The sequence below is a fragment of the Anopheles merus genome, chromosome 3L (genome assembly GCF_017562075.2).
Source record: "Anopheles merus strain MAF chromosome 3L, AmerM5.1, whole genome shotgun sequence".
NCBI lineage: Eukaryota > Metazoa > Arthropoda > Insecta > Diptera > Culicidae > Anopheles > Anopheles merus.
Genome location: NC_054085.1, coordinates 25618811 through 25639038, shown reverse-complemented (window position 1 = coordinate 25639038; position 20228 = coordinate 25618811). Strand labels below are relative to the sequence as shown.

General features: G+C 44.7%; 1 protein-coding gene across 1 annotated transcript in view; it reads right to left on the bottom strand.

The window, feature by feature from the left end:
- Nucleotides 1-7780: 7780 nt before the first annotated feature.
- Nucleotides 7781-20228, bottom strand: part of LOC121599797 (protein commissureless 2 homolog) — a 50406-nt gene continuing 37958 nt past the window's right edge. The window contains exon 2 of the mRNA XM_041927867.1: nt 7781-8619. Within this exon, the coding sequence (XP_041783801.1) occupies nt 7946-8619 (674 nt within the window). The 3' untranslated portion in view covers nt 7781-7945. The remainder of the gene's footprint in view (nt 8620-20228) is intronic.

Below are 20228 nucleotides of genomic sequence, written 5' to 3'. Positions count from 1 at the left end.
GCTGGCTGGTGGGATTCTGTGTAACTGGCGCATGGCGCGTTCCACAATTAAAGTCTTCCCCGGGAGTAGACTCAGCATTATTTTTGTGCCGATACGCAGGACGTTCAATGTATGAGAGAAAGGCAGGGTGAGAGAGAAGACAGGAGGTGGTGTGGGAAATTAATCAACTTGAGCTGTTGGGGGGAAAAGTTTTCCCTTCCTCGCCCGGGCTGAGTGGGAAATGGCATGGTCCAGCCTGATGATTTAAGCGACGCATCCAATAACCGGCCATGGTTGCCTCAGGGGTTTTTTTTCCATGACTGAGTTAGAAGAAAGAGAGAGAGAGAGTGGGCATTATATTTTGAGGTACAATTTGAATTCATAAGCTGATGTAAACCACGGTGGGCGTGATTCCTTTTTGTCCATAAACAATAAGATTCGCACATAGCTGGGGGGAATAGTTTTGCTTGATTTCACACTTTAATTGGACGGATTTTAACGGGCTAGACAGTAAATAAATGCCTCAGGTTTTGTTCGGTACAATCGGCAGTTGGGTGGAATCATGCTATGCGCAGATCAATCGTATGAATAATTCTACTTTGGGTTTCAGATTTTGATGATAAAGGGATTCTGCCTGTTGAAACATTGAAGAACAGCTACACGATGGTATGCTCAATGAATGGTACATTTAACTTGTACAGTTGTGTTTGTATGCATATATGTATGGATGGGTAAAGATGGCATACATCCGGAGTCAACTCCGAATCGGCTTGGAACTTGGAATCGTCCAGAATTGTCCACAATCGTCCGGAGTCGTCCGGAGTCGTTCAGAGTTTGCCAGAGATGACCGGTGCATTGTGTTTGTGGTCAAGCATTTCATCTCCTATTTCGACTCCCGCTGACTACGACTACGACTATGACTCCAGATAACTCCGGCCGATTCCAAATGACTCCGGACGACTCCGACTCTGGACGGAACTAGTGGTTCCAATTTTTGCCAGAGTCGGAATCGGACTAACAATAGCCGAAGTTGGAGCGAAGTCGTGGTTGTGCTCCAGAGAGCGCACCACTAAGACATATCTCAACCGATTCCTGAGGTAGACTTATAATTTAGATACCATTCGGAAGGTTATCTATCTGAGAATTTTTTTTTAAATTGAAGAACATCATACTTTGTCTTGACGTATTAATTGAGTATGAGCACGAACAACGAGCGTCATTGACCTTCTCAGAATATATACAAAAGAAGAAGATAAATCTGTTTGGATTGAAAAGAGCTCCGTCAAACGCGTAAGAACAAGAGACAATATCAAATAATGCTAAATTGTAAACAGACGTCGAATTTGGCCACAGTTTTCGTTTCAGGAACAATGTTAGGGTATCATCAATATTAATGATCAAAATGAATAATTTCAAATTTTATTGTGATAACATATTGTAGCTATATAGTACCTGTTATACACCACATTATCAGCTATAGACACATTGTAGCACACTTCAGAAAACCAAACCACACTATTGCAACACATTCATTATAACACACTCAGCAAATCAGATCAAACTGAAGCAAACCTCACAACAAGTGAATCTATCAATTGTTACCACTAACAATTTGTTTGGGACAACATTTGTTTAGGACAAAATCACATTCTAAAACCAAAAGTACGAGACACTTAACTTATTTCGAGTATAAATAAAACCAATTCCGATCATGGCACGTCAGATTCGTTCGGACTGTCAGGATAAGCCCTTCCTACATCAATCGACTTCTCATTTAAAGAGTTTAGTTATGTCCCCCTACCCAAGGTAAGGCCTCCAAACTCCGACATCTCGAGTAAGGAAAGCCTCTTAAAGGTTTCTATGATCACCTGGACGATCAAGTGTCGAAAGTCCGTTTCGAGCAGAGTTTACTTCCACCTTGGCTCATTATTTATATATTTTTGTAAAGAGATTTTGATCCGATTGGCCTCATTTGCCTCTTTATATCCGTTGATTAATTTTAAAACATAAAATCTAACCTCATGTCATGGCTCTCATGTCGGCAAAACACTGACCTACCGCGACGTACGTACGATCATCACATTACATGGCGCCCGTATCCAAATTCAAACTTACTACAATATTTTAACAATTTCAATCTACATTTTTCTTTATTTTTTTTGTAATTTTTTCTTACATTAGGCCAAAATTCACTCTTATACATATATTTTGAATTGAGTTTTATTACTTATTTACTTATTTCATAAATATATGGCGAAATTGTGTTCAAAGAGGCAAGCTGCTGGACTGGATTGATGACCACATTTACTCTTACATTTACAGCATAAATAAATAAAAAAACTGTTTGAAATCTCATCCCATCCGAACTCATCGCGCAAAACATAGTTCCATTTACGCCTTTTACACCAAAACTTGCCTACTCCAAGGCAACAAGAGGAAATGAGATTCCAGCCAGAGGTTTTAGCCCGAAAGGATACATCGGCTACGCATCCGTTTACATGGAATTTGTTGAATGTTTACGTTCGTTTGTAAATGTGCATGAAACAGTAATTAAACCAGATACTTCTTGTATTAATTTCCAACTAAAACTTCCCTCGTTTAATTACTGAAAAATGCCAGAGTTACAAAAAGAGATCCGTTAAGTTGATTAATTCCGAAAACAACCTCTCCACCCTATAGCTCCAGAGATTCAGTAGTTCCAGTGATTCAGTAGCGATCGTTGCACTGGAACCAACAAACCAAATAAAAACCCTATAAATCGGATGGAAAATAATAAACAAAAACAATGCGCAAACTTACCTCCCGGCCATGCTGCCGGAGCTGCCGTGCTCAATTGTTACCAATCATTGCGCCATCAATAGCCTTGCACAAAAACAAACCAACCGGTGGTACTAATAATTTACCCAACACGGTTGGCGAAACTTCCCGGAACTTCCTGTAGCAATCTGTCCTCAGCGAAACTTTTTGCCACTCATTTTCCGTCCTTCCTCGTGCGCCACATTTTCTTCCGCAGTATAGAGTGGGAATGGATGGGTGGTGTGGAGGCTTCAGCTGAGAGATTGGCAAATTGTTTGTGTTTTTGTTTTTGGTTGTTTGGTGCAAAAGTTTTGCTCTAATTGCTACGCTTTAGCAGGGTAGTCTCCAGTGTTTTCCAGGCCCCGTGGCAGCGCTGGTCCGATAAACACACTGGCACCGCTCTCCCATGCCGCCTCCAACTGCTGCCATGCAACTCCTGCAAGTGACCTTTGGCACGGTGCAAAAGTTTCAACATTGTGGCCATTTTATGACAAACTCAACTAGGAAATTGGAGTCGGAGTCCGTCTCCGCGTGAGAACCGTGGGAGTGTGTAGCTTTGGAGTGGGGGGACGAAAAAAAAAAGAACGTTGGGATCACTTTCATTCAAGTTCGGATCCCACACACGCTGATGAATAGAGGCGTACGGTCATACACACGATCGGAATCGGTGTGTGCCCTTGGCCACGGCCACGGGTCCTCACATTTGGGATATGCTAATAGAATATTTTTCTTCTTGAGCACGTACTCGTCCCATTGTCCTAAGTAAATAACTCCGTTTTCCCGGACCGCAATCAAAGCAGCACATGTTTTCGGTTTCGGTGGTTTCGCTCCTAAGGTGATAGAGGGGGCATAGGTTTTATTGACGGGGTTGCGGAGAAGTTGGGTTGTATGGGTGAAGTTTCTAAACCGCAGCCCTAAGCTTGATGGGTGGGTTTCGGTTTGAGTTTGAGGTCTCAATTCTATGGGGTGTGCCCAAAAGTTCGGTTGTAGTTAGGGTTAGAATCGCCAAAAGCGATGTGCCTTTTTAGTAGTATGCTGATAGATTGGACCAATTGTTTTACCGAGGTTATTTTACTTTGCTAATGTTTTTGGTCTATTATTTTATATTATAGTGAACCAACGAATTACACAATGTTAAACATTAATTAAACATTAATACCGAAAACTGTTGTATTACAAGGTTTTTTACTTGATTTCGCAAGCGAGGCAACGTTGCACGCAACTGCAGCATTTGACAAGACAAGCGCATCAGTTGTTTTCAGAGCGTCATCATGCTTCAGATAACCTTCGCACTTGATATCACAAGCGCGGTACACAATATTCCACTACAGTATTCAACTACATATGTTGAAACGAATTCAGATAAATTGAGAGCATGCAAAATTGGTTGTTTACAAGTTTTAGAGGAAAAATCTACAATACTTTTTCACGTATATTCACAATTATAAGGGACGAACACTTTACCATTGCTTTCCCTTTACAAAGTAATGCTACTTTGAAAACGTTTATAGGCGGTGGTAAAATGATTGCTTTAAGCCGCAAAACCCTTTGTGATATTGTGTGCCGCACCTTCAATATCGAGTGCGAAGGTTGTCTTAAGCATGATGACGTTCCGAAAACAACATGCAACATGTTGTCTTGTCAAATGATGTAGTTGCGTTTAATGTAGTAAAGCGTGCGAAATCAAGTAAAACTCCCTGTTTTTACAATACAAAAGTCTATAATATTCAGTCGAAATAAAGTTAAAAATATGATAAAAGAAAAACATAGAATATATGGAAACATAAATCGTAATAATGTAAACATAGAAAATAAATAAAAATTAATTCAAATTAAATAATAGAAAAAAATATAGATAGTATAGAAAAAAATGCATATTTGCTGTGCGCCTTGAAGTATGCAATTTAAGTATGATTTTATTTTAAATATTATATAACATGTTTAAAGTATAAGTAAAAGCAACGAATCTAATCAGTTTATTTTTTATGTACGAAATAATTTAAACCTTTTACCTCCCAAACACAATCAACCACAGGCCACAGACAGAAGACTACAGTTAGAAAGGTAGAGAAAAGCAAGAATATAAAAAATATTAAAAAAAAAACAATAGTGATGTAGCTAGAAAAGAGTGTAAAAAAGAAATAAATGAAAAAGTAAATAAATGGAAAACAATTAGTTTCCATTAAGTAGATTACAGAGACGTAGAATAAAAGTAATTGAATCAAAATAATATTGAATACCATGCAACTAGAAAAGATGAAAGAAGATAGCATGCAAATAACGCCGATGAAAAATTCATTGTCATTAGCAATTGAAAATAGTTTCCAGTTCGGTCTGAACGGTTACATTAAAGAATCAATATAATTACGTCAACTAACAAACAGCATCTTTAAATAAAAAAAATTAAATAATCCATTTCTATAAACAAGCAAAAAAACAGCTCAACTTTTTGCGCTCACCTAACACACACACATGCCCGAAAAAGTCGCCCTTTCGGTTTCCTCTTCGGGCGAAAAAGTCGCCCGCGTTTTCTAGGTGTGAGTTGGGGAGGGAGGGGTGAGAAGGGAGGGTGAGCTCATGTGTTGGTGTGCTATAAAAACACTCCACAATTTTGACCCTTTTCCCCCCTCTTTTTTTGGCCAGCAGCCGCAGCGAACGGTGGCCAACGAGTGGCTAACAACCGTGAGGATAAATATGACCAATAAACTACGGCAACCGGTCAATTGTGGGAAAACAGAGAGCAAACAAAAAAAAAACAGTACGAAATGGGTTGCCCGCCCGTTGCTTGAACGAAATGCTCGGCTGTAAAAAAAAAAGCAACCCGTACCGTTGATTTTTCCTATTCAACCGTATCCTAGGTCCTGGCTGGGCAATGGCTGAACCCGTGGCTGAATGAGAGAGAGAGAGAGAGAGAGGAAGAGGTAATGGTGTGGTCCTGTGTGGTCAACAGTGAGAACAGTTTTTCATTTTCAACAACCCGCTAAATGCTTTGCCTTTGAAATGGATACAACATCCTACTTCAGCTCAGTCGCTTGGGAGACGGCGATGCAGCCAGACACAGACAGGTCGGGCTAGGATTAGAACAATGTGTGTGTGTGTCTGTATAAGCTTCGGTTGGTTTTAGTACAGCCATGTACACACACACTCATACACAATCATTGCTCATAAAATTTATTACCATCACCGCTCTCCGGGTACGATAAAAACCGCGCTCGGCAACCAAAGCGAGAGACACTAACGGTGGTGTTTTGGGTTTTCCGCCCGGGGACGGGGCGGGGAGTGAAAAGTGGAAAGCTCTTAAAAGCTTACAGCTTTTTGTTGCCCTCTACCCAAGGAAGTTGCTGCGGTGTTTTTTGGTTTTCACAGCCGACTGTTAAACGAATCTGCCGACGTGCCCCACAGCAAGGGGCGCAGATTTGTTGCACCACCGCAACCCATTTGCTTAAAAGTTACCTCAATTTCCACATTGCCGCCATGGGCCAGGGCCAGGGGTTTTAATGGGCTACGGTTATTGCATGATCATAATAAAGCAAACGTTGTACACGCTCTTAACACCCCACACCTCATTTACACACGATCGCCGAATAGAGGAAAGCCCGCTGTAAGCCCCCTTTTACACTCCGGCCCCTACGGAGGGAGGAAAACTAAACCTAGAACCAAAAACTAGAGTAACGAGCTAATTTCTTTCCACGATAGAAACACATCAGCATACCAAAGAGGAAGCCAAAAACAACAACATACACTCGCACATTTTACATAAAATTTGCATCCAATTTTCACTCGCGCAAAACACAATTTATTATATTGAGCTTCCATTTTCCTATTACACGCTTCCGAAACAGGGTGGGGAGGTTTTTTGTTCTCCCCCACACGAAGGTAACACATACAAAAAAAATCGTCCAATTTGGGCTGTTCCCTTCCTTTTTTGTTACAATTATTTCTCCAGTAATGGTCTAATAAATTGAAAAACCGTTTACGTCCTTTCCCCCCGAACTATCGTTACCAATTACTAACACATCGTTCTACAGTCTAGTAAAAATGTATCTGCTCGGGGGAACGAGTCTTCGAGTGTCTGGTACATCTCCTCCTAGAACGTGCAGTCTCTTCTTCCGCAACATAGGGTCTTTTATCTTGCAATAATATATTTAAAAACAGAATGCGCCTGTGTGAGTGTGTGGGAATTGTTCGAAATGTTCTACACAAAACAAAACTGCAACACAATCTTCTTTGATTTTAGTTTTTGTTTTTGTAAATATATGTATATCTATACATCTAATCTGGCGGTGACTGTAATAACCGTGCCTCAATCTCTATACTATATTGATATACATCCCTATCGCACTGGGAAATGCACACACACACACATACACCTACACGCTGATCTGAATGGGAATGTGTACAAGTGTAAGAAGTCTGGGTCTATCTCCCTTGTCAAGACCTCGCGTCCATTTCTTAAACCATTCTCAATCGTCTGACTCGTGTTGGGTCCTTTTGCTAAATGCGATTTCGATACTAATAGTACCGTGTACATGCGGAAACTGACTGGAAGTCTATTTCGTACAAGGAAAAAGGAGCCATCAGTGTGTGCGTGTGTGTGTACGGTTGGTACGGTGCTCCTACTTCACGTGTGGTACCTGACAGGACCTACCGGGACACTGACTATCATCTTCAACGTCGTTTTAACTACATCTAATTGGTCTCCTACGTGCTAGGGGAAAAGATGCAAACAGAGATTGATGGCATTGGAGAATTGGTTGCGTTTGTTGGACAACTTCTTCTCCACGATCAAGCAGAAGAGTCGTTTCGCTGTCTTCACACTGTCACTAACCTCATCTGCCAAAGGCCTTTTTGAAGCCGTATGAACACGATACTGAAAGACTCTGAAAACAGGAGTGCACTCTTCCGGAAAGACTAAACCGAACAACTGCTCACAGCTCTCCCGTAGTGCATCAACTCTGCCTGCATCTCTCTCCGCTCAACATCCGATGGAGCACCCACCAAAGTGTACGTTTACTATCTATATAAATTAATCGTTAATAACACAGTCAGTGATTTGTAATCATCTCGAGCGTTTGCGTTTTTTGCTGCACCGTTTTGTATCTATCCCTTTAGTATCCTAGTCCACTCGCGCAGTGTACCGCATGGTGGCTAGCCGGAGCCGTTCGGTTCTTCAACTGCGCGCTCCCCCGGCCGCCGGTCGCTCGTGCTCGATCGTGTACTGGCAAATGCTCGCACTGGCCGGCTTCTTCTGCGGCAACCGGACCGTGGTGGTGACCATCGGGACCACCGGGGCGTGTTGGGCCGGCAGCTCTACCACCATACTGCCAACGACCACACCACCGACGCCGGCCGCAGCTGCAGACGAGGCGGTCGAGATGGTGGAGATTTGACTCTTGTACGGTGGTGGCGGTGGCAGTGGCTGCGACGCTGCTGGATGCTGCGATGAACCGGCGGGAAGAACGGTTGGGCCCGTAGTGGTGATGATGCTGCTGCTAGTGGTTGCTTCCGGCAGTGGACCCACGCCGTCCTGTACCGAGAGCGGGCGCACGAAGTTGTACCGGATCTCCTCCAGCTTGGCGGGGGTTGGCTGGGCTGGTGCCGATGGTGCCGGTGGCGTTGCTGGCTGGCTGAGGAGATCCTGCGACTCGAACAGCTTCATGACGGAGGGCCGATGCACCTTGACCGGTTCGTAGTACTTCATCTGCTTCTGCTTCAGCTGCTCGATCGCGTCCTGGTAGCTGGGCAGCCCGGACACGATCGTGTAGCTCGGCAGCGATTCCGCATCGTACGGGGGCGGCGTTTCGATGTCCATCGAGGAAAGTGTTTGCGAGCGTGCCGTCAGTACTGCAGAGGGAAGATAGGAAAGAAAAAAAGAGAGGTTAGGTTAGTGGTGGAATTGACCATAAAGAAGCAAAGTGCTGATTGTACGGGTTATATCGATGGTGCAGAGAAGAAAGCAAGCAGCTGCGATGACTTAGTTACGACTTTCCAAGATCTTCAGGTTAATCGATAAAGTGCTTCTCTTTACAATTCGCCCCACAAAAGCGCTCTCCCTGGATACTAAAGACAAGTTGTCCCCTTTGATTCGAGCTCCGCTCAAGCAAGCACACACTCGCGAAGGAAGGGAACAAAATCGATCTATTCTTTCGGTTAGAGTGCCAATATTAAGTTCCTTCTCACGCCACGCAAAAGTCCAGACGGAGCCGTTTCAGTCGCTGCCGGGTTGGTCAGCATTTTTCATTCCGTGTTCGACGCAAGGACGCAATGCTCATCCATTTAATCCAATGTAATGTGCACCACATATGGCGCAGGAAGACGCTTGCGTATCCTTTCCACACCGTTCGTTCGTCTTGCAAGTGTTGCATTCTATTCTGCCCTTTTCGGGGACGCCTTGTGCAATTCCCTTTTGGTATATCGTGTGCTCTTGCGACAACGAAACTTCTGCGAAAGGCAGGACACACGCTAGGGTGGGCGATGATTTGAAGATTCCGTCTCTCGGGAGGCCCTCGGGGTGTCGTATTTCTTCTGCTCCTTAGCGCACTGTACAATGGGCACACCGCTGCCGCCCATGCCCTCCCGGGATCGATTCTTGGTGGTGCTTCCAAGAAAGCATCAATCATTCCGAAGGGCTCGACCATTTCCCGGGATAAAGAGCGGGGATAAAAAGATGGGTGGCCGTGGTTGTCCCGAACCGAAAAATTCCCTCACGGCACTCTGTGCCTTTGTATGCCAACTACTTTTTTGTTGTTGTTTGACACCCCTCCCTCTGTAAGCTACGGCGAAATAAAGATGCGCTACTTGGGCGAAACAGGCGTTCGATATGCGCCAAAAACAGGATATTTAGGCAATTCCTTTGCCACCCGTAAAGCGACGCAAAGTAAGGGGAGCAGTGCGATGAAGGTAGCGATCGGGAGCGAAAACGAATCGTTGGTCATTTTTCATTCGCCGGGCAAGTGGCACCGGGGAACAGAAAACTCAGGGAGCCGGTGTGTGATAAAAGCGAACAAAGGAACGATTCTCGTTTGGGGAAGACAGGATAAGACAAGAGCGGCTGGTAGTGCAATGCAATTTTTCGTCCAGCAAGTTTTAGCACAAAAGATTGGAATGGATGGCACTGGGCGCCTCTGTTTCTTACTTCACAGCAACCCAGAGGCCCACAATACGGGCATCTCTTCTTGCAGGCATGCCATGAAATTCCAAACCCGATAAACGGTGAAAAGCACCCGAGCCGACCACCCAATTTCCTGCCATCCTTGCCACAATGTCCGAGCGATTCAATGAAGTGATGCCTTAATGCGTCACCAGACGCGCGTAGCATTTTCGTGTGGTTTATTGGGGGGAGAAAAAATCCCATGGAAGCTAGTAGTAGCCGTCGACTCTCAGTGGGAGCCTTTATTGTGTTTTTCGTTAGGATCTTTTCGCACACACACGTACCACACGCAGAGCCACGGCAGCAGTTTAATGGGACGAAAGGATAAATAAAAGGATATTAATACTAGGCAGCTCACGCCTTACCACACTTCCAGCGCCAACACGCCTCCATCATCTGAGCGGAATTCTTCGGAACTTCGTGACTGACGACAATTTTCGCACAAATAAAAGCACCTATTCGATGGGACCGGTTCGGCTCTGTCCAATTCCACAGTTTCCTTCCAGAAGTCTGTCTGACAGCATCTGGACACAGCACAGGAACGGACTAGAAATCGATTTCTTTTCTTTTCCAAAATCGTCCCCGGTCACTAGCTCTTTACCAACCGCACATATGAAGTTGCTATAGTTACCGCGTGGGAAAGAGACGTGCGTGTGCTGTTCTCTTTCTACAAAGCAACGGAACTGACCCGGACGAGCATCAAAAGCTATCAATTGTCAAGAAGGGATAAGTTTGATGAGCGATTCAATAAAATTTAAATTTAAACACCAATTAAAACCCTTTTTATTTGCTGTTTTTTTCCCCCATCAAGTGCAGTGCAGATTGGTTGTGTAAAAAGTGTACCATTTTTTACTCCCTTCTCCAATGTTTTAGGTCCTCAAATCGATCAAGATGTCCTTTCCGATCTGTCTTCATTAGATTTTTGCGTGGACTGGACATTTTTTGTTGCCCTGTTTGCGTGTGTGCGTGTGTGCGTGTGTAACGGGGTATGCATATAAAGTGATCCATTAATATTCGATCGAACTCTCGTGTGATGGCGGACCGGGATGGGGTTGGAAATTAAGGGACCGCCGGCAGTCAAACCCATATCGCCGCTACAATCGAACGCTCTTCAGCTAGAGCAGCAGCAGCAGCACCCACGAAATCCACGAAGAGCCTTCTCGGAACGCATTGGAAATTGGAACTGGTCGGTCGCGGGATGCGCAGCAGCCTCCGTCTGGATCGACAGAAAAAAACCCCTCTCAATTCGTTATCGATGAAAATGACCGGCCCATAATTTGAAAGTTTGATGACGTGACAGTTTTAGCCGACCGGCGGGCCCAAGTTCCCGGTTGAAGCCATGGGGTTTACATGATTTTTATGAGCCTCTCTTTATGTGTTGGTTTTTTCCTTTTTCCGTATTTCATGTTGTGATTTGATCCTTGCTTTTTTTTCTCTGCTTTCTTTCCTTTGTCTCATTTCTGGATGCGCTCCGAAACTCGGGAAGGATTCCAGCGTCCGTAGCCGTGCTCGGCAAGGGGTCCATCGACCAAACATGCGGTACAGATCATTACGCACGTTCTTTCTCCCTTTTTGTTTATCTCCGTCCGGAGTTTTGTATCTCCTAACAACCATACGGACGTGATTATGTGATCAAAAACACGACCGTGAAGGGATAACGATTAACATTAGTCAGATCTTAGTTTTGTAGCCCGGGGCCCGGGAAACACTTGGCAAACAGGTACACAACAAAACACGTACACCTGCAGAGAGGCCCGTACGAGGTGACAACAATATGGATTCACATAAAACCACACATGTTTGGAAAAAAGGGCACGCATTGGGTAATAGGGAGAGTTTATAAAACAACCATTATACATCCCGAGCACCATCTCAAGAGAAATACCTGTTCTTTTTTGTGAACGAACCTCTGCTCTTTTCTTCCCACCTACAAAAGCAGCGTCACCCATTTCCAGACCCATGGCACTTAAGGATGTATTTTCGATCCATTTCTTTGCTTCAGGTTGTCGACCTAACACCAACGGACAGGATAAAATAAACCCTACATAAAAAAACCCATTTTGACAAAGAAAAGGATGCCTCTTTGGAACGATATACAGCAAGATTGATACAAATCAAAACCGAATAGAAACTCCATTAAAGATAAGTCTCCCGAGAGGGCCCCGGCAGAAGGCGTAAAGGAAGCCGAATATGACAACTTCTTTGGCATTTCATTTCACCATTCTAGCGTCAAAAATGGAAAAGGGTCACTTTGAACAAGAAGAAGGAAAAAAACGTACAAACACACCCGCAGATAACACTGAAGTGAACGGTCCACTGTGATGTACTAAATCAAGTAAGCGCTGGAATCTCCTTGGTGACAAGTACACCGTTTGTTTGGTGTGCTTTGATATCAACCCCGGCACAAAAAGGAGGTTTTGAGTTAAATCCTTCTTTTTGTACGAGTTTTGTGAGCAATCGGTGAATTATGGGTAAGTTTGCGCACAAAAGTATAAACATTTCTTAGGAAAATAAGTGTTTCCTGCTTTGTGTTGTGGTTTTTGCATCTTGGAGAGAAACTTGGACAACACAGAGTGTCCTTGGATGACTGATTCTTGTGAGCCTCACTTGATGCAACACACTGCGTACGAGAGTGCGATGATGCACTTGCCGTCTCCAGCAAGCAGAGAAGCACAAGTTCAACGACTTCCGATTCCGGGCGACCTGTCAAGTGGACGAGAGTTCCTCCATTGGGCGTTCTGCTGGGTTGGGGGCACATTCTTGATCACTGAGACGTGAAATTATGCAATCGATAGACTCCGGTAGTTACGCTCTAGGGACACAACCCCTCCAACAGGCCGGCTGCCAGCGTTCTTCACAAGCCAGGCCCAAATACTCAGAGCCTGGCTGGTTGTTACCGTGCAACCATGAAACGGTGTGACGGTATCACGGCATCGTGTCTCAAGTGGAACTCCAAAACGTATACACCCACACACACACACACACCCGCACACATCGTCCTCATACGACGAGCAGCACAATGGCAACTTATAATTACAGGATGTTGTCTGCAAAAAGGAAGCCCGCACACCGAAAGCGTCTTTGGTGAATGTCAAAGACGGAGAGGCGTATCGAAAACTTCAAACCACGTATAGCACACGTATAACCAGCCGCCAGAGAAGTTTGCTTCCGGCTGGTTTGCTGTCTGGCATGCGAAATTCCCTTCCTCTTTCCAGAATGACTCCCGCTGTGTGTGTGTGTGTTTCTTCGCTGCCGGTGGTGTACGTTTCGGTTGACTGGAGCCCTTTCTCGTCTGCTGCCGGAGCAACGGAACCATCATTGCAGGTGGATTTCTCAAATTTCCAATTTTAAAGCCTACCGAAGCGAACAGGCGAAGAGATGACGGCGTGACTCATTCCAGCGCACCCCCCGAACTGCGCCGGCATCAACCGAACCGTACGCAATTCATCTTCCTTACACAGTCGGCGGGATGTCCTTCCACTCCACTATCGCATGCCTTCCATGCTCTCCTTATCGTCGTCCTGTTTTTCTTATCGGCATCATTTACTTTCGGCTCATAATCCCGCATCTATCCGATGCCATCAGAATCACCCTTGGTAATCTCGGTACGAAGTACAATTCAAACAGAGGACCACACACACACACACACACACAACATCGGAACATCATTCCGGAGCCGGTGAATGTAACATTTCAACATTCCTATTCTTGTGCTTCGTTTTTCTGGCATGGGGAGGCTGGCTGTTGTTGCTCAACACCCTTCACGGTGCGTTTTCCATTTAGGAATGGAAAATAGTTTCACATGTCTTGGGTTGGGTGCGACAAGGTGGGAAAGGGGACCGCATCGAACCAAAAACAGCCCAGGCAATATTTATCGTTCGCCCCGACAACTCTAATCCACGTCGAATCGCGAATGCTTGGCGAATGATTGGGAGTAAGAAAGAGGGACAGCGCCATACTAGGTGGGGGAGAACAGTCACCGTGCTGCTGCTACTGCTCTGCTGGATATCATTTTCGAAAAAGGACAAATAAATCGAAAAAAAACCCCGATGAATGTATCATTCGGAGCCGTCCGTTACCGTGGCAAATTCGGTTCAAACGAGCGCAAACAAAAAAAAAACGGCACGATCTCGGGAAGAAATCCTACATCCGTACATCTGTCGGAGGAGGGCTGCCGAAGATGACAATGAATTGTTTGACAGACTCGCAACGCAACGGAACGCACGGCATGGTATGGAACCCAACGAAAACAACCATCATTCCATAAGAGCATGTGCGTGCGTGTGTGCGTTCGGTGATGGCGGCAGATACCTACCGTGAATGGATTTTGATTCCGATACCGATGGATGAATCGTCGCCCCCATGGGCAATATTTATTTCCTTGCTTTCCGTTTCCTTCAGCTGTTTTTTTTGCCTTTCTCCCGTACAGGGTAAAACACATTCCATCCGTGCTTTCTTCGGACTGAATTTTGCACCGCCAAGGCACCACCATGGTGATGCTTCCCTCACGCTCTTCGAAAGCACGTGGTCGTGCGCACCAACCGTCGTGCGCGCCCAATCATTCTCGCCTGCTTTGATCGGAAATGTAAGTTTCTTGCTGCTTCTGTTTTGTACTGGACCGGTGGTAGTGGTAGAGTACAGCTAGCTAGCAGGAAAAAGGAAACATCGCCCGAATCCTTGAAATTCGCAAACTCGAACACGAACTTCGATCGAGAGTAAAAGAGAGAGAGAGAGAGAGAGAGAGAGAGAGAGCGTGAGAGAAATGGATGCAACAAAAAAACTTGAGCAAACAAATTTTTCGATGAAGGTTTTTTTTGCCTCCCCTGGTGGAAGCAAATAATGCTGCTGCTGCTACTGCTAGCTGAAATGGCTGACGGCATCAATCGGCTTCCTTTTTTCCCTCTTCTTCTTCTTCTTCTTCTTCTGTTGGTAGTTCCGTTCCGAATGTGTGTTCCCTGCCCCGTGCCGCGCTGTCTGCCGAAAACTATTTGCACCGATTGAAATGAATTTCAATTGAAAATGCATTTTTAGCCCCGGGCTCTGGGGGCAATGGCGAAATTGCAGTATACGGTTGTGCAATGTGTAAATAAGTTTTTCCTTTCCGAACAAAAAAAAAAAAGAAATATATCCGAAAATACGGAACCCTTCGTTCGTTTGATTGCACGGGAAGAGCGATGTGGATCGTTAGGGGAGGATGCGGAGAGAGGCGTTGCCTGATTTTCAGCCAGTGAAATGTTGAAGATTAATGGATGTCTATTGATGGCCAACAACATCGATTTTCGACCATTCGTCCTTACGTGTGTGTGTGTGCGATATCTTGAATTTGCTGCAACTTTTCTGATGAAAATGTCTGAAGAATTGATTTCCCTCATTTACGAAACACTTTAGCACCACTCGAAGCGATCCAAACGAAAGCGAAGGGGTTGCATAATTTGTGCACGGAAAGTTTCCCCATGATTCATCAGCGTAATAAGGGCATCAGTCTTGAAGAAAGGACTGCCGAGAACTGCTGGAAGCCTTACCTTTGCATAGCCAGTGAAACACAGTCAGTCAGTCAGCAAGCCATTTCCCAGGACCGTGCCGGTCATGGTGGACATACTATTGTGAGGGTTAGACTTGGCTAGTTTCGTGCGTGTGTGCACTCACGTACACGCTCTAATGGATTGTTTGACTTCATCGATTTGCATATCACATCCGCTGGACTGGCACGCAACCAACTTCCTGGGACCTGGGAACTTTGCCAGTGCGCCCAAGTGTCATAGACTAATGTTTCACTATTAAACGCACACCCGAGTCACTCCTCTCTGTTTAGGTCCCCGAACGCACGTAGAAGGGCGTTTTGGGTGCGCTGTTAGTTAATGTGTCTAATCTAAATCGTATCCACGGTCGGGTGCGTTTAATTTCCTTTTACATTTGCATGCCATCCTGCTGCTGCTGCTGCTGCCTCCGGTGACTTCCGTTCCGGAGCTGACCTCGATTATCATCCCCTCTTGACCCCACACAACAGCAGGGTTAACGGTATAGTGTAAGGGATTCAGCCAGCTCCTGAGACTGGGTTGACTCAGTGTTTTAGTCAGGCACAAATCCAAAATCCTAGGAAGTGGAACAAACTCTTTCGTAGGAGCGCACGTATAAGTTTCCGGGCCAGGAATTTGAGCTCGCAGGACCGAAACTACCTTTGCGCAATCTTGCGTACCTGCGTTTTGCGGGTGCAAAGTGGTGCGGACCTTTCCGACCGCTCATTACATTCAACCGGAACTGGCATTTGGTGTGTCTGGGGTTAATTGAATTTTTATAAAACCCTGAATAAAACGGTTCCGTCGATCACACGTCATTCGCAAGTGACGACAACCGAAAAACGACGCAACTAAACCAATTCTCAAAGGGATAATCAAGAAGGTAAAGGCAGGTAAGGAAAGCGAAACAATTCCGGAAGCCGTCAAATTGCCTGCGCTTATAAACCTGGGTAAGGATACGGAATTTTTAAAAGGCTTCCACATGAGTTCTGGGATGTGTGTGTGTGTGTATTTTTGGTCTCCTTTTTTTCCCTACCGTCACCTTGACATCTTATGTGACGTGGACGTGTTAGTGTGTGTGTGTGTGTGTAGCTCTTATATGATTGCGTCATTGTTGCAATAACTTTTCAATTTCATACCCCTGCCGTACGGTACGGGGTAAGCCATACAAGCGGAAAAGCAGCTGCTTTATGCTGTGCCCGCCACTCAAGTTACCCGCCGTTAGTGCCGTTTAACCATATCAATGTCCCCCTTAGGTAGCGCAAGGGAAGGAGATGAAGGGAACAAAACAACAACAAAAAAAACACTGCTACACACTTCCCGTTTCACGGTTTCACCCGGTACCGGTCGGTTTTGGAGGGGTTTATAATTTTTTAAACAAATATTCCCGTTTCCACCGTCCGACCACCAACGAACCGAGGCGAACAGGGGCAAACAGGGATGGTTTACGATTGAGCCATCGGCTGTGTGCACAATGCTGGTGTGCGGCTAATGATTTATAATTGTTATTATTGTCCCCCCCCCTCCCTCCCCTTTTTGGTGTCGATTGAAAGGGAAGTAAAGTTCATGGAAGTGATTTATTGGCACAATAAATGTGTTAGGTAATATTTTTGTCTTTAGAAAATTGTTAGCTTTATCGGGGAATATAAGTTGTGGCTCAATTTGTTCATTCATTCGTTGCCTTGGTTTTTTGTTTGTTTATTATACAGTATTCTTTGTGTTTCATAACTATTATTCAATGCTTTTTTACATATATTTTAGTATTTTTTTAATAAATTTTCTATTCAAGAGTTGTTTAAAAATGTTAATCAAGGCTTGTTTAAAGTAATTATTTATTTTAAAATGTCTAGTTTTTAGCTTTTCCACGATTTAATTATTTCAACATTTAATTTTAGACATTTAATCAGCATTCTTATATATTTGTTTAATGGCTCACAAGAAAAAAAAAATAACCAAAAACCGTTCGAAGCATATTTATTTACCCCAAAATAACCCCATACCCCGCCGAGACGCATTTAATTAACTTTTCCGGCATGGGGTTTCCATTTCATCCCTGTATTGCAGTTACCGAAAATCAATTTCGGCTTCTCAATTGCAGCACCAACCATCAGTTGTGGGATGGATGGAGATTTTGGTGGAATTTCAACACCTCCTGCAGAAAAAAAGAAGGTGTTCCCTAACAGGATGTAAAGGTTGTTTGTTTTTTTTTCTTCTGTTTTTAGTTCGCCATGAATGATGGGTGACATTTGACGGAAAATTGTGCTTTTCATTCCGCCTTTGTGTTCGGCCTTAAATTTGATCGGCTGTTTTGTTCCCCCCCCCCCCCTTTTTTCCTACGAAACACAAGCGCCAACATGGTGCGACTGGAATATGACACCCAAGGCCGAGGCCACCCGAGGCAGGTTGAGGCACACATAAACGCTCCAAACTCCGGAAGTGCCTTACTCACACACACACACACACACACGCCCGCATACGGGAACCGGAGTCTCTGTGTGTGTAAATACATTTTCCCCAACCTTCGAACGACGGCAAAAATGGAAGAAAAGCAGCCACAAAACGGCTTTACGTGGCGTCGTGGAGAGCGAGCCGAAAGGGGGCGAGTAATTAACCGGAAGAGTTGTAGTTCCGGTACGGTGGCAATTGGAGATCGGTGACGCCCCTGGGCCACGCAGGAGGAGGCGGAAAAGCTCGAGTGGCATTGTCGAGCTGGGATGACGATGATGGTGATGTACGTGATGATGGAAAATAAAACAATTTCCTCATTTCTAGCACTCGTAAGGTTTCCTCCTGACGAAGGGGCGAGCTGCCAGCGCAAGTGGAACACACAGTGGAAAAAGGGGGAATTTCCCAGTCCGAACGAGATCCTTTTTCTTTTTATTCCTCTTGCACCTCTCGTGTGCACTCTGTGTGTAAATCTGCACCGACACCGTTCGGTCACGTAGAATGTTTTCTTATTATTCGTACAAGTCTCCCTGCCCGGGGATCGGATCGTTATTTATCCTTGAAATTGTACCACGTAACGGGGAGGGGGAGAGAAAAAACCTGTGTACGGTTGATTGCAATGGCAAGAAGCATAAGCATGATGCCAGCTAGATTGGTGTCGCTCTATTGTTCAATATTCTGCTGCGGCCTGCATGGGAAGGGAGGCCCTTTTTCGAACTTGTGCGCCTGCAGGCAACCTAGTTGTCGTTGAATCTCTGTGTGTGTGGCCCTCTTTTCAACACTTCTAATCACAATGCACCACTCTTATCCTCCCCTTCCCGCACACTCCTCCCCGAAATCCTTCGCATTAGAAATAGATAATGAGTAATTTGGAATCACTACGCGAATCTTGCCGCAAAAAGGGGCTTTTCGCTTCGGTGGGAGAAACGAACACGCCGAAGCAATAATTTCATTTCTTCGTATACATTTTCTTCCCTCCTGTGTGCTTCTGTGCGTGTGTGTGTGTGTGCGTGTGTGCGGGAAATACAATTTCGTCCAATTTGAGTATTGGATTCTGGTGATGGTTTTCCCCTCAATTTTTCCTTTACCTTACTTCGGTTTAGATTAGCTGCGGATTAATTTTTGCACCATTCATCGAAATTAAAAACGGAGCCAACGGATGGACATCCGTTGGGGGCAGGTGGGGAGGGGGGCCGATGGGATGTTGAGCCCGCAACCGCGTAGGAGGTAAATAAATTACAGCCCATTGGTTTATGACACGCTTTCCGATTATTTCCCCTGGCGTATGCTTTGCGCACGCGAAGCGGAGGAAAATTGGAAGCAAAAACATGAAGCCGCCAAAGGACGCATTCGGTTTTCAAAATACACTTCCGGGGAGGGCTGTAGAGTACGAAACGGTTACAGTGTGGTGCAAAATTATTGCCGAGAATTAATTATAAAAAAGAAATATTATTAATGAAAAGATATAAATTAAAAAAAGCCTTTATTATAATAGAAGCTAGTTTAAATAAAAATTTTCCAGCGTACGAAACACTTGTTGCGTTCGTTTTGCGCCACACTGTACTATGCACGCAGGGACCGTGAAATAACCTAACTCAACAACTAATTCCATCATGGAAAACCGCCAAACCGCAACCAAAACAAAAAAAAAAAACAAAAAATTGATGGCTCAACCATTTTTTTCCCCCACTTCTTCGCACAGTTTTTAAACTTCTCTCTGTTTTCAATTTCTCCAAACAAAACAGAAAGCGCTGCTAGAGAACTAGAGATGAAATGAAGAAAAAGCAGTGGGTGCAACAACAACAAAAAATGGAAATCTACCACCAGCACCACCGCAAAACACAACTCTCGTCTTGTATTTAATTTTGTGCGGAAAGTCGGGCTCCATTGCTTCATTGCCAACAACAACAACAGCAACAAAAAGGACTCCCCCCGCGGGACGTCGCAAGTGGAACAAGCATCCCAAAAAAACAGAAGGCACCAACAACGCTTGGTGCTTTTCAGCTACTCCCTCTTTCCTTTTCCTCTTTTTCACCCTACCTCCTTAAAGTTTCTTTGTTGCTGGTTGCTGTCGCCAGTTGCCGACTGCTTGTTTCCTTGCCGTTTTTTTATGAACTTGCCATAAAATTTCACTGCTGATGATCGTCGTCCATTATGTAGCGATATTTATAGTACCGAGCAAAACTCCACCAAAAGCGGTGGGGGGGAAAAGGAATAGCAAAAAAAAAAAGCTCGCGCGTTTGTCCACGTGGCTATTGTTTCCTCCCTCTTATTCTTCCCAGCATCATCATAAGCATCATCTACAGCATAACTTTCCAGCATCCTCAGTAGCCGGGGTATGT